Source organism: Vidua chalybeata, chromosome 7, assembly GCF_026979565.1.
Source record: "Vidua chalybeata isolate OUT-0048 chromosome 7, bVidCha1 merged haplotype, whole genome shotgun sequence".
In the NCBI taxonomy this organism is placed as follows: Eukaryota; Metazoa; Chordata; class Aves; order Passeriformes; family Viduidae; genus Vidua; species Vidua chalybeata.
Genome location: NC_071536.1, coordinates 700,692 through 713,076, shown reverse-complemented (window position 1 = coordinate 713,076; position 12,385 = coordinate 700,692). Strand labels below are relative to the sequence as shown.

General features: G+C 49.8%; 1 protein-coding gene across 11 annotated transcripts in view; it reads right to left on the bottom strand.

The window, feature by feature from the left end:
* Positions 1-12,385, bottom strand: part of PCBP3 (poly(rC) binding protein 3) — a 56,443-nt gene that overhangs the window by 23,367 nt on the left and 20,691 nt on the right. For 4 of the 11 annotated variants that reach the window (XM_053947790.1, XM_053947793.1, XM_053947800.1 and 1 more), the window contains 6 exons: positions 4,247-4,318; positions 3,955-3,978; positions 3,143-3,175; positions 2,488-2,604; positions 1,851-1,982; positions 1,452-1,580 (listed from right to left, as the gene is read on the bottom strand). In XM_053947790.1, the coding sequence (XP_053803765.1) occupies positions 1,452-1,580; positions 1,851-1,982; positions 2,488-2,604; positions 3,143-3,175; positions 3,955-3,978; positions 4,247-4,318 (507 nt within the window). Of the gene's footprint in view, positions 1-1,451; positions 1,581-1,850; positions 1,983-2,487; positions 2,605-3,142; positions 3,176-3,954; positions 3,979-4,246; positions 4,391-9,902; positions 10,041-12,385 lie in introns of all 11 variants that reach the window. The other 7 variants (XM_053947795.1, XM_053947797.1, XM_053947798.1 and 4 more) reach the window with 3 other exon arrangements.

The following is a 12,385-nucleotide window of genomic DNA, read 5'->3' as shown; positions in this document are numbered from 1 at the left end:
ATAAACAACTCAGTGACTGCTATATAAGGACAGGCAATAGAAATTACTCTATCTCATGGATTTTTTTTTTCTCTACATTCTTTGGATATCTACTTGCAGGCAAGGAGCATTATCTAAATCTTGCTGCTAAGAACCTGTCTGTGGGAAAGCTGATCAAAGTACATCTCCAAACCCACTCATTCTTTTATTGCATTACAAATCTTGGAGGGGACGAGCTGGGATTATCTGTTTAAGACTGAAAGGTGATATGGAACATCTCTGTGAGCTGTTAAAGACAGGGCACTTTCCAGATTTCAGACTGCAAGAAGACTTGTGGGTTTTTCTCCTTCCAATGGCTGATCTGTACAGAGGAGCAGCACATCTTGCTTTGTGAGAAAAACTTTTTAATACACCTGGCAATCATCACCTCAGGCTCATCTCTGCTGCAGTCTGTGACCTGGAGTCATCGGGTGCTGCAGTCTGTGACCTGGTCATCCAAAATTCCTCTGGCAGCAGTGCAGCTGCCTGAGCATCACAGCCAGCAGGGATGGGTAATGTGGCTCCTGGCTATCCCTCCCGAGATGTGCTGCTGCCAAGCTGAAGATGCTTCCATCTGGCTTTGCATCACCTTCACCAAGCCCTGCCATCCCCATCTGAAGCTTTTCCAGTGGGAAAAGTGCTCCTTTCTGCTATGAAAGGGCTGTGCAGCTAGGCAGAGGGCCTTACATCGGTCCTGCTTTGTCTGTCTCTTGGATGCACCAGGAGTAGAATGTGTCACCATCCTGTGTCCCAGGGGCTTTCCTCCTGGAGCTTCTACCATCTGAGGTGGCAGGTGTGGACGTGAGGCATGTGGCTGAGGTCATCTCCAGCAACTGGTACATCAGCATTTCTCCATGGCAGAGATCTTTAAGCTTTGCTTGTCAGCATTTATCCCAGAAAATGGCACCCTGGACATATATCCATGTGCCCTACAGTCCCTGCTCTCCACCAGCCTTCCTCACTACCATTCCCACTGTGCCTCACTGGAACATAGCCTTGTGCTCCCAGTTCCAGCTCCCCCAGTGCAGGGGATGCTCTAGCCTCCTCCTCCTGGTTGTGGTCCTTGTGAGGCAGAGACCAGGTTCTTGGAGCAGTGGCTGTAGCCCCTATATCCTTCTCATGGCACCCTGAGTGCTGCTGGGATGCCAGGCCAGGCTGTCCCAGCCTGCTGGCACCCCTCTGCCCTGACACAAACCACCTCTGGGGCACCTGACCAGACAGGCTTCCAGTGTGGGACTCTAGAAACTACAGACAATGGTGGGCAAAAGACGTGGGGTGTATTTCCAGCAGAGGTACCAGGAAATGAGAGTGGTCCGACAACATGTGGTGAAGAGGACGAGAGAGACACGCTCCACAGCTCCCAGCGCTGTAGTGGGGCCAGCTGTGATTTTTTTTTTCTGTATGTACTTTACCCCTTTTGTTACAGACTGTACCTCCAGCATCACCACACAGATCTGTTTGACACACTGGATAATTGCGTCGGGTGTCCCCGAGATTGTCACCGCCCGCTCCGTGGAGTTGGGCAGCATGTCCCCCGCCACTTGGACCTGAGCACCTGTGGACTGGAGACAGAAAAAGAGAGGAAGGAGAAATCCCACAGCTGAATGCCTTCACTCAGAGCCAGCTCCAGCTCTGACACCATGCACCTCCCGAGGGCTCGGCACATGGCATCCCGTGGGATACTGCTCCTACATCAGCCACACCATCCTGGGAAGCAACATGATGCATGATGCAGCACAGGGATCCCCTTTTCCAAGGCAGCTCCTCCTTGGCTGCAGATCAGCTCTGAGGAGCTGCACTGAAGTGCAATAATGAAATGGAATCTGCCTTACCTCTCGGATTTCCTTGATCTTGGAGCCCCCCTTGCCGATGAGGGAGCCGCACTGACTTGCTGGCACCACCAGCCGCAGTGTCACCGGAGGTTTGCTGGTAGCGGTGCTGTTGCTCATGGAGTTGGTTATGTCCTTGGGAAGGAAAAGTGCAGCATGTCAGCCCTTGGTACCTGACCAGAGCCACCTCCAGTGTCCAGGTGGCACATCTACACACGTTGCAGTCAGGTGACTAAAGTGTTCCCTATTGAACGCTTCCAGGAATGGTGACCATCGCTGCCCTGGGCAGCCTGTTCCCAGGCCTGACCAACCTTCCAGAGAAGAAATCTTCCCTAATATCCAACCCAAAACTGAGGTAATTTCCTCTCGTCCAGTCACCTGTTACCTGGGAGAAAAGACCAACCCCTAAATGGCTACACTCTCCTTCCAAGCAGTTGTTGAGAGTCAGAAGGTCCCTCCTGAGCCTCCTTTTCTCCAGGCTGAGTCCCCCAGCTCCCTGAGCCACTCCCCATCAGACCTGTGCTCCAGAGTCACCCTAGTTAGAGATGTGTGAAAGGTTCTGTGCTGAGACCATGTCCCAGTTAGGCAAATCCAACCAGGCACTGCTGTCCCCAGTCATGGGCTGGCTCACATTTCCTACCTCCTCAAATTTGTAGGCGATCATGGCAAAAGCCTTGAAGATGGCATCAGTGGGGCCAGTGATGGTCACAATCCGCTCAGGGCAGTTCCCCTCCGAGATGTTGATCCTTGCCCCACTCTGGAAAGAGAAGAGGAGTCCTGGAATAGCCACAGCCAATAGCCACATCAGGTTGGGTCCTCACTCAGCCTGACACCTGTGCCAGCCTCATAGCATTCTAGCTAACGTTCCAAACTCCCACCCCTCCTCTGCAGTGACTTCAGTCCTGCCTTATCCCAACCTTAGAAAGCATTTCCAATGTTTTATTGCAAAGCAAACCCATGGGATCGAGGTAAGACCAGCTCATGGGGTCATTGCCTGTGAAGAGTTTTGCTCACTGTCCTGACAAATCCCTGGGAGCTGCAGGCACAAAGATCCTGGACAAACTCAAAGCATCTTACAAGTGACTTAATTTCAATGTTTCATTAAATACTTGACTCTGGAAAATGTGACAGGAGTTTGAGTGTGAAGGAAAAAACTGGTCCAAAGAGCTCTGGGGACAGCTGGCTTGCTTGTCCTGACCCTGGGAATTACTGCACGTATCGCACAGGGCAATGTGCAGCTATGGCCACTCTGCACTCCTTTCCTCCTACAATCATCCACAGAGCAGTCTGCTCACCTCCTCACGCATCTTCTTCACAGTCTCTCCTTTCTGAAACAAGAGGGAAAACCAAGCCATTAATGAAAATTCACAACTTCTACCTTTAAAACAATCTTACCAAAAATGCATCTCCCTAATACATGCCAATGTGTAGCTAAAAACATGGAGCTGTGATGCCTGGCCCTGCATCCCCACATGATGGTCAGCTGAAGTGCTGAGCATGTAAATCATTAAATATATATATATAAAAATTCACAACTGTGCATCTTCCCGGAGTTGGACATGCTGATGGAAAAATAAGGCACAAGCCTACAAGGGAAAACATGTTCATGCTGCAAATCTTTGCCACTATAAACCTTTATTTTAAAACCACCCAAAAAAAACGCCTGATCCTATATAGCCAGGACTTTCCAAAACACTGTGGAAATACCAGAGCAACTCAGGAAGTTTTTTTGCACATGGTAAATGGAGTCCTCTGGCCTCAGAGACAGGGCTATAGAATTACTTAAAATATAATTTAAATGTATCTGTGTGACATTTTTAGTATCTCTTAATGAAGTTATTTGATGAAAACACCAGAGCAACATGACTGTAAACTCCCAGCCATCACTCAGTGAAACAGCTGGAAACAGTTTGGTGGTTGGTGAGGTTTTTAGGGGAATGGTCTTTTGACCCCTTTGTGTGTCTCTCCTGATTTTTGGCTCACAAATGCAGCAGCTAGCTCAGGCACCCAACACTTTTCAGGACATCACAGGGAAGAGGTGACTATGGCATCTGCCATACCACAGGTGCAGGAACAGCATCAAAGGTACATTAAAAGGCATCCTTACCTTCCCAATGATGCTTCCAACTTCCTACACAGAGAAAAAGCCAAAACGAGAGGAACTAACATTAGAAAACATGATGAGAATCCAACCCAACCCCATAATGAAGTGAAGACCTGGTGGACATTATCCCCAGGAGGGGGACGGGGTTGAGGGGCAGGAAGGAGAGGGAGCAGGAGCACCATGCTACCGTCCCCACCGGCAGGACAGCTATTCCCGGGGCTGGGACAGCTGTGTGTGGGGCTGGGCAGGTGGGAGAGGGACCTGTGTGGACACCCCCGCTGTGGGAGTCCCTTACCTTGCCATGCATCAGCAGCCGGATGGTGAGGGTGACGTTGAGGCCGCCTTCGGAGACCTTGGACTCCATTTCCTACCAGGGGACAGGAGACGTGCGTTAGCTGGGAGAGCAGCCCCGGCACAGGCAGCACCTTGGTGGGATCACCTGAGGACACAGAGAGAAAGGTTTGTTCTCAGAACAAGTTCCTCAGGGTGGGACAGACCCCACAGAGTAGCTAAAAAACAACTCTGGAGCAGGGCATCAGATGAGCAGCCTGGCCAAGGGCCAGTGGCTGCAGTGGGGCTTTAAAGCACCCACAGCACCTATCTAGCAAACCAAAGTTCACCATTTCCAGCATCAAGAAAACCACAAGGCACTTTTTCAGTAATCAAGAACTGTCTATCTGACTCCAGGAGCACTGAATGGGAAGGACAGAACTGGCATCCTGATTGCCACACATCCTGACCTGAGAGCTCCCCAGCTGGGCAGACTGTGGACCACATCACTTCCAGCCACTCCTGTCACAGATATCTAAGGAAACTGTGCCGTTTTCCTTTTCCATTCTCTCTCTTTCCTCCTCTGCCCTCTAGAGGGTCACTGATGTTTTTAAGTCAGTGGGGAGAAATAAATAAAAAACACAGAATGGCAACAAATCCTTCATTTTTCACTCCTGATGCCTCTTTAGGAGCATCTCTGCATGAGGACATGGCATATGAAATGTCCCTGCAGCCCACTGCATGGGGACAGCACTCCTGTCCCAGAGGGAGGTGCCAGCATCCTTCTGTGTGCAATGCTGAGGGATACAGAGCAATTCTCCCTCACGTTATTTAATCCCTCAGTCTGTATCAGATGAGAGTTTTTTCATCCTGCTCACAAGCATCTGGCATTTCCCTTTGCTCAGACAGGGACTTAAGTGAGCAAAAAAAGCAGGAGATAAACAAGTTCTCAAGTACTGCTTTAATGCAAGTCGGGATGAATAAACAGCAGCAATGCACAGACCGTGGCTGGGATATGGGTTTGATGCAAAACCTCTTCCTAGAGGTTATTATGAAACCCAAAATGGATAAACTCACGTGGTTTGCAGGGGGATAGAACTCCCTAAAGCTAAAGGATGCTGGCTGCTCACTGGGAATGAGGCTGCTTATGATCTACATGCAAACATGGGGCTTGAGGCTGCTGCATGTTACAAATTAAAGAAAAGATGGAATCCTCACAAGAAGGATAAGAAATGAAATGTGCCGAACACCAAAACAGGTTCACTGGCGTAGGTTGGCCAGAGTGGTTGTGGGTTCCCCATCCCTGACAGTGTCCAAGGCCAGGTTGGACAAGGCTTGGAGCAACCTGGGATAGTGGAAGCTCAAAGATGAGCTTTAAGGTCCCCTCCAACCCAAACCATCTGGTTCTATGTCAAGCCAAAAGGTGCTTTTAAGGGTGGGGAGAAGGAGAATATTCCCAAGGAAAAAGGCGACGACATTGTAGAATAAAGTAACAGGAATGGGCTGAGACACTGTAACAGGCAAGATCAGGAATTTTCAAGACTAAGCCTACTGTGAGGTGTACAAAGAAGGAAAAGAGTAACCAGCTGTGTTGGTTAACCCCAGGCTGACTCCTGCATTGGAGGCAGTGCCAAAAAGGGTCAATAAGCTGATAGGTGGAGGACAGCATTTCCAGTGCTCACAATGTGCCAGGAGACAAACTCCTGCACCGGAGATATCACAGAATCATAAAACGGTTTGGGTTGTAAGGGAACTTAAGATATTCCATTCCACTCCCCTGCCATGGGCAGACACACCTTCTACTATCCCAGGCTGCTCCAAGCCTTGGAGTCCAACCTGGCCTTGGACACTTCCAGGGACACAGCTTCTCTGGGCACCCTGTGCCAGGGCCTCGCCACCCTCACAGGGAAGAATTTCTTCCTAAAATCTCATCTAATCCTCCCTTCTTTCAGTCTAAGGCCATTTGTCCTGGTCCTGAGGCAGGGAGGGTGTTTGCCATCCCCAGCTCCACATCCCTTGCAGGAGGAGCCCTGCATCAGGCTGTTACGTAAATGCTTCCAATTGATTGAAAAAGTGGGTCATGTGTTAGCCAAATGCTCCTGGCTTTAAGATTTATCAGCATTATTAAATTAAACACGCTTCATGCTCCAGTGAGCAGGAAAGCTATATTGGCCTTTTCTTAATCATACTAGTGAAAGATAAGTGTTTTATAGGGGGCTCATGAGCTCAATGGAAGGCATGGCAACAATAGATCCAAAGCATTTACTCTGGGCACAGGCCTCCCCCAACAGCCCTCATTCTTCATGGACAAAGGGCTGGGAAAAATTATCCCCCAGAATGCCATTTTGAGCATTTCAGAGTATTCACCGCCTGGAGAGAGAACAATCTCAGCCCCTTCCTCTTCACCATTGTGTTCTGCTTGTTCACCACAGCTTTGGAATGGCTCCTTTGTCCAGCCACTTGAAAGCCCTGAGGACACCATTACATGCGGCCCAAAAGACAGAGTAGATACAGAGCCCAGCTCCAGCCCAGTGCGAAGTAGGTGCAGCCCCACAGAGGTCAAAGACATGGATTTAGGAGACAGAAGTGTCAAGCTGGGCCCGAAAAAGGAAGTTCCACAATGAGTCAAGCCAGGCTCTGCCAAGCATCACACCTGGGCAACCACAGGTGGAGGACTGGAGCATCCTCCCGCCATGCATGGGGAGCAGCCAAAAGTTTTTGCACCACAGCAAGGGGAGATCTGCCCCAAAACTGAACAATGGCCTTCCAAAGGATGATCCCATTCCACAAGAAATAGGCCTGTTAATTGCAGCTGCCTTTGCAAAAGTGCATGGAGGAGACATCATCAGTTCTCAGAGCAATCTGGTTCTTCCTTGGTTCAAATATATTAAATTCTGGGAAATTTCCTTAATCTATCAGGAATCCCCTATGTCTGAAAAAGCAACTCAGGAATCAGCAATCAAGGAATAGGAAGGAAAATGAAAGCCCAGAAGAGCAGGAAGACTCCTTTTCCTCAGATGCAAACATACGCACTCCAATTTTTCTCTTTTCCCATTTTTTAGAGGTTGGAGCAATTGCCTCAGCTGGCGCTCTTGAATTTATGTTTGCTGATACCTCACAAATACCAACAGATCCTAAAATTTGAGCAATTCCCTTCCAATTAGGGGAAATCTGAACACTGTGTATTGAATTAATTTAATAACATGATCATCTCCCATACAGGAGGCGGCACATGTAGCAGAACAGGAGGAGGGAAATGGAGCTCTGGGCTGGATGTTGCTCTCCAGCGTAGCTTCCATACAGGAGCTGGAAAAGCAGGTGATGGGATCCAGGGAATCATGCCTCTGATATCCTATCAGGGATGTTATCCCTGATGGCAGGAGGCTCAGCTGAGCTTGGGCAGAGCCCAAATCCCTGCAGGGGCTGGGGGACATTGCTAGCTCTGTGCTTGCTGAAGCCAGCCCTTGTCCTCCTCCTCCTCCTGCCATGCATTCCTAGGGCTCGCTGGGTGCACAAGCCCCATACAAGCAAGCTTTGCTTCCTAGAATTGTTTTTGGGGGGTATAGCAATGTTTTGTTCAAGCTGTCCAAAACCAAACAGAAACGACAACTCTGTGCAAAGATGCCCCACTGGCATAACTCACCCCCTCCCTGAAACATCTGGGTGGAAAGTTCACAGGCACCACCAAGCCAATGCAAAGGAGAAAGTCTCCATCACCCCCCACCCCTGCCCCCCCTCCCCCCATCACAGGGCCTCCAGAAAATCCCACTTTCTTGTAGGGGTATCACAGAATCACAATATGGTTTGGGTTGGAGGGAACCTTAGTGCTCATCTTGTTCCACCCCCCTTCCATGGGCAGGGACACCTTCCACTGTCCAGGTTGCTCCAAGCCCTGTCCAACCTGGCCTTGGACACTTCCAGGGATGGGGCAGCCACAGCTTCTCCTGATCAGTGCAGGCTGATAAAATCCAACACCTCAGACCCCTGCTGACCATGAGCCCTTGATGATCTGTGCAGGTAAAGAGCAGGGTGGGCAGGGCCTTGCTCTGTGCAATCCCTACTGTGACGCCTTCCTGAAGGAACCACACCCAAAACCCCTTGGCATCCTCCAGCACACTGCGATATCCCACAGTCAGGATTTCAAACAGGGGTGGCAGAATTTAGTGTTGGGAATTAACATCTGGGACAGAACGTCCAACACTCAAGACAGCATTTTCCTCTGTGAGGGAGGAAATGTTTAAACACCTCTGACTTCTCCATATCGTCTTCACAAAACTCAGACCAGGGTTTTCTGACCCTTGGAAGATGATAGATGTGTTAAAAGCAGAGAAAAGCCAGAAGGCCAGGAAAGAGGATGTTTTTCTGACATTTTAGGCTTTCTAGCCTGTTTTCTCAAGGAGGGCTGCCTGTTCATCTGCGTAAGCAAGAGCTTTCTCCCCACTCATCTCCCCCTGACTTGATCTTGCCATTAAGACCTAATCCGGCAATTTCCAGCACGGTGTTTTAGCGGCTGGGAAGCTTGGCGATGCAGCCAGCTCAGGATTATGACAACAGTGCAGCCTGGCCAGGTCAAGACAGGGTTGAAAGGAGGAAAAACCTCAAACCACATATAAATGCATCAGCCACCAACACGCTTTGACTGTTGGGAGTTGAAGCTGTGGGAGGGCAGCAGCACCATCTACACGAGTGACACCAAAAACCCTTTGGGAACAAAGCTGCAGTTCCAGCTGCTGCCATTTTCCATAGCTGTAGTCATTTTGGTTGACCTTTCCTCCTCTCCACTCTCCAGCTTTGTGGGACTATTTTACCAAAAAAGATGCCCTGTGCCCTGCTAGTACATCAGCCAGAGGATATGCCTGCCTCTCCCCTGCCTGTGATCATTAAAAGCAGCACAGGAGACAAATGTCCTGCTCTGGCCCGCACAGCAGGCATCTCTGGAGGCTTCTTTCTCAGTTGCCTGTTCCCACTTCCCTGCTCCCCTCCAGCTGAGATCACAGCCTCACAGAATCATTTAGGTTGGAAAAGACCTCTATGAGCACTGAGTCCAACTGTTTCCCCAGCACTGTCAAAGTAAATGCTGTCCCCAGGTGCTACATCCACATGCCTTTTTAGCAGTTCCTGGGATGGGGACTCCACCACTGCCCTGGACAGCCTGTGCCAGTGCCTGACCACCCTTTCCATGAAGAATTTTTTCCTAATGTCCAATCTAAACCTCCTGGGGCATATCCTGAAGCCGTTTCCTCTTGTTCTGAACGTCTGCGCTGGTACAATGACGCAGAGCTCCAGTGCAGTCACACTGCCGTGGGCACAGCCACATCACAGCCAAACACCTGCCCTCCCCTCCAGGAAATTCCCAGATGATTTCCTGGTTTTCTCCTTTATCTGGTGAACCCCACTTATGGGCTCAGGCATTAGCCTCCACCAAAGCAAGCTCAGTCCAGGGAGAACGACTAATTTTGTTGTGATGGCAGAACCACTATAGCAATCTTTTGTGTCAAGATCACTGGATGAAACTGTAGCCTTCCCCTGCCAACCTCCCCAGGATGATGGTCTGGAATATCATTTTCCCCACTGCAACAGGACAGCAGGATGAGAGTATCTGTCTCTGTGCCCTGATACATTTGTGGGAGACAAAACCTTGAGGTTTGTGTTAATTGCAGGTTTAGAGGAAAATCAGGTACCTGAGAGATGTATCTGCAGAGATCTACAGGACGCAGAATTCTCATTCACTCACACAAGCTGCTGCAGTGTTGCAAACAGAGGTCAGACACAGACGAGTGAGGGAAATGCAATGTAGTAGCAGCAGGATGTTAGATGCCCTTAGGAAAAACAGAAAACCTTGTTTGGGCTCTTTTCAGGGCTTTTTGATTGTAAGACCCTGAGAAAAAACAGTGGCTTGAACCTGTTTAACCACCATCTCAACAAGGTTATTAGAATTATTAAGAGTTATTCAAAGAATAATGGGACCTCATTTAATTTGTTTAATTAAAGCTGATTTTGGAAGGTTGGATTGAGAAGGGAGGGGATGGGAACATCGTGCTATAATTCAGCCACTTCCAAATCACTCTCTTAGTTACTTCTGGAACAACTTGCCAATGAAAACAGTATTTTCAGTGAATGTCACACTGCGTAAGTGCATCAGAAACTTCCCCCTATGAGGTGATGAAAGCCAATGCTCACTGCAGCTGGGTCCACCACAATTCAGTGACCAGAAACACCGGCAGATGTCTGTGAGCCTCTGGCAAGACCCTGAATGCCAAGGAAATAACATTTCCTGGGATAAGGAACATCAACTTTTTCTCCTTTGGTCTACCAGCAGATAAAAGGATAGATAAAAGGAATTACAGTTTTTCCTGAAATACCAGCTTTCCCTCCAAGCCCAAGCCATTATTTTGGAGAGACTGGGAACATCCATTGGAGCTGCTGACGGTCCAGCGAGGATGAGGCATTGGCTGGGTCTTGGCTGATGCCAGCTGACCCAGCAGGCTGAGGGAGGCAGAGCCAGCAGCACTGCACTGCCCCCCCAGCCCAGACCCTGCCGCAGGGCTCGGCACTGCAGAGTGGGGCGGGTTCTGCTGCAGAAGCCGATCCAGGGGAAAGAATCCCAAACGTCCAACGTCATCGCCTGGCACTGCAGAGACCAGGAAAGTGACTGCTGCAGTGCCACACTCTGCGTCCACATCCCTGACCGCACCAGTGGGCCTTGGGAAGCACCACAAGCAGTGCTGCAGAGGGCAGCCGGACTGAGCCTGCCGGAGAGTGGAGTAACAGTGGGTTGTGCAGGGAGTTGGGGTGGGTGAAACCACTGGAAAATGGCTGGGAAATGCTCTAAAACCCCCCAAAATATTGATCAGGGATGGTCCTGTTAAAATGCCAGGTGACAACCCACATGGGAGAAGCTCTTGGTGAGCAGAGCAAGAAGGCAAAATGAGCTTGGCAATGTGAAGAAAATAAGATAGAATTTTGCAACTTAACTGTGTGTAATTAAGTGCACAGGAACAGAAGAAATGCTCCCCATCCACCTGAAAGTGGCTGGGAGTGACAAGCTGACTTGCAAGATCAGGAGAAGGAAACCAGGAATGGTGAATTGGTTCTTCAAAGGAGATCCAGGCAGCAAAGAGCAACCCCAGAACCCTGGGGTGAGCAAACACGGACCCACGGGAAGGGCTGGAGGAACCAAGGCTCTGCAGCACAGGAGGACACAGGGACACAGGGCCTTGAGCCAGGGGCTTAAGCTGCACTGAAGGAGATCCAGGAAAAGAGCTTCTCCACAGCCATGCCATGCTGCCAGTTATTCTTCTTTAAGTCCTCCAAACATTCATGTGTTGGGAAATAAAGCTCATCTCTGTTAAACAACCACACTCACAACCTTGACACCAAGCCAAATGCACCCAGTTCAGGGTTATTTCCTCCCAGCCAAAGGCCAAGGAAAGGAAGCCAGGAGGTGCCACCTTGCAGCAGGAGATGCCTCCACAGATGCCCCAGGGATGCTCTGCCAGGGCTGTGCATCGGCCCCAAAGGACCCATGTCTTGCCCCAAAGGAGCCAGCACAGTTGCAAACACACCCCAAGGGATGAGACAGTCAAATAACAACCACCTAAGTGCCAGATTTTAGATGTCGCTTTTCAGGGGAACCCAAAGGACTCCCCAAAAAGGATGCTCGTGGCCACAGACCCATGCTGGATCCTTACAAAGGAGAGACGACAGGGAGGTGTATGGACCTCCAGAGACAAGCAGCTTGTTCTCCAGCATTTTGGAAATGAGAGGCACAGCACTGCAAAAAGCTCCAGGCACATTCCCAACATCCTTGCAGCTGGGGGACACCTGAGAGGAGAACCCCTCCAAGAACCTAGGAAAGCAGAAAGTGCCCATCTTCCAGGCATCCTCTAAAACAGATAAGGATGCAACCAGGAGCATCGTTCCATAGTGCCCAGCAGCAGCCATCCTACAACCCCCCTCATTCACCTCGTCCTCCAGAGAGCCTGCCGACTGCCCTGACTTTAATCCCACAGGCAGCAGCATCCCAATAATTTCCTCCATTTTCAATCTACTTCCCTCCATTTTCAATCCACTGATCTGGGGACAGTCCACAAATCCCTTCATCCTGAGAGCGAAGCAATCTACTGTTTCATCTCATCCCATCTCCATTTTTCTAATCCCTGGA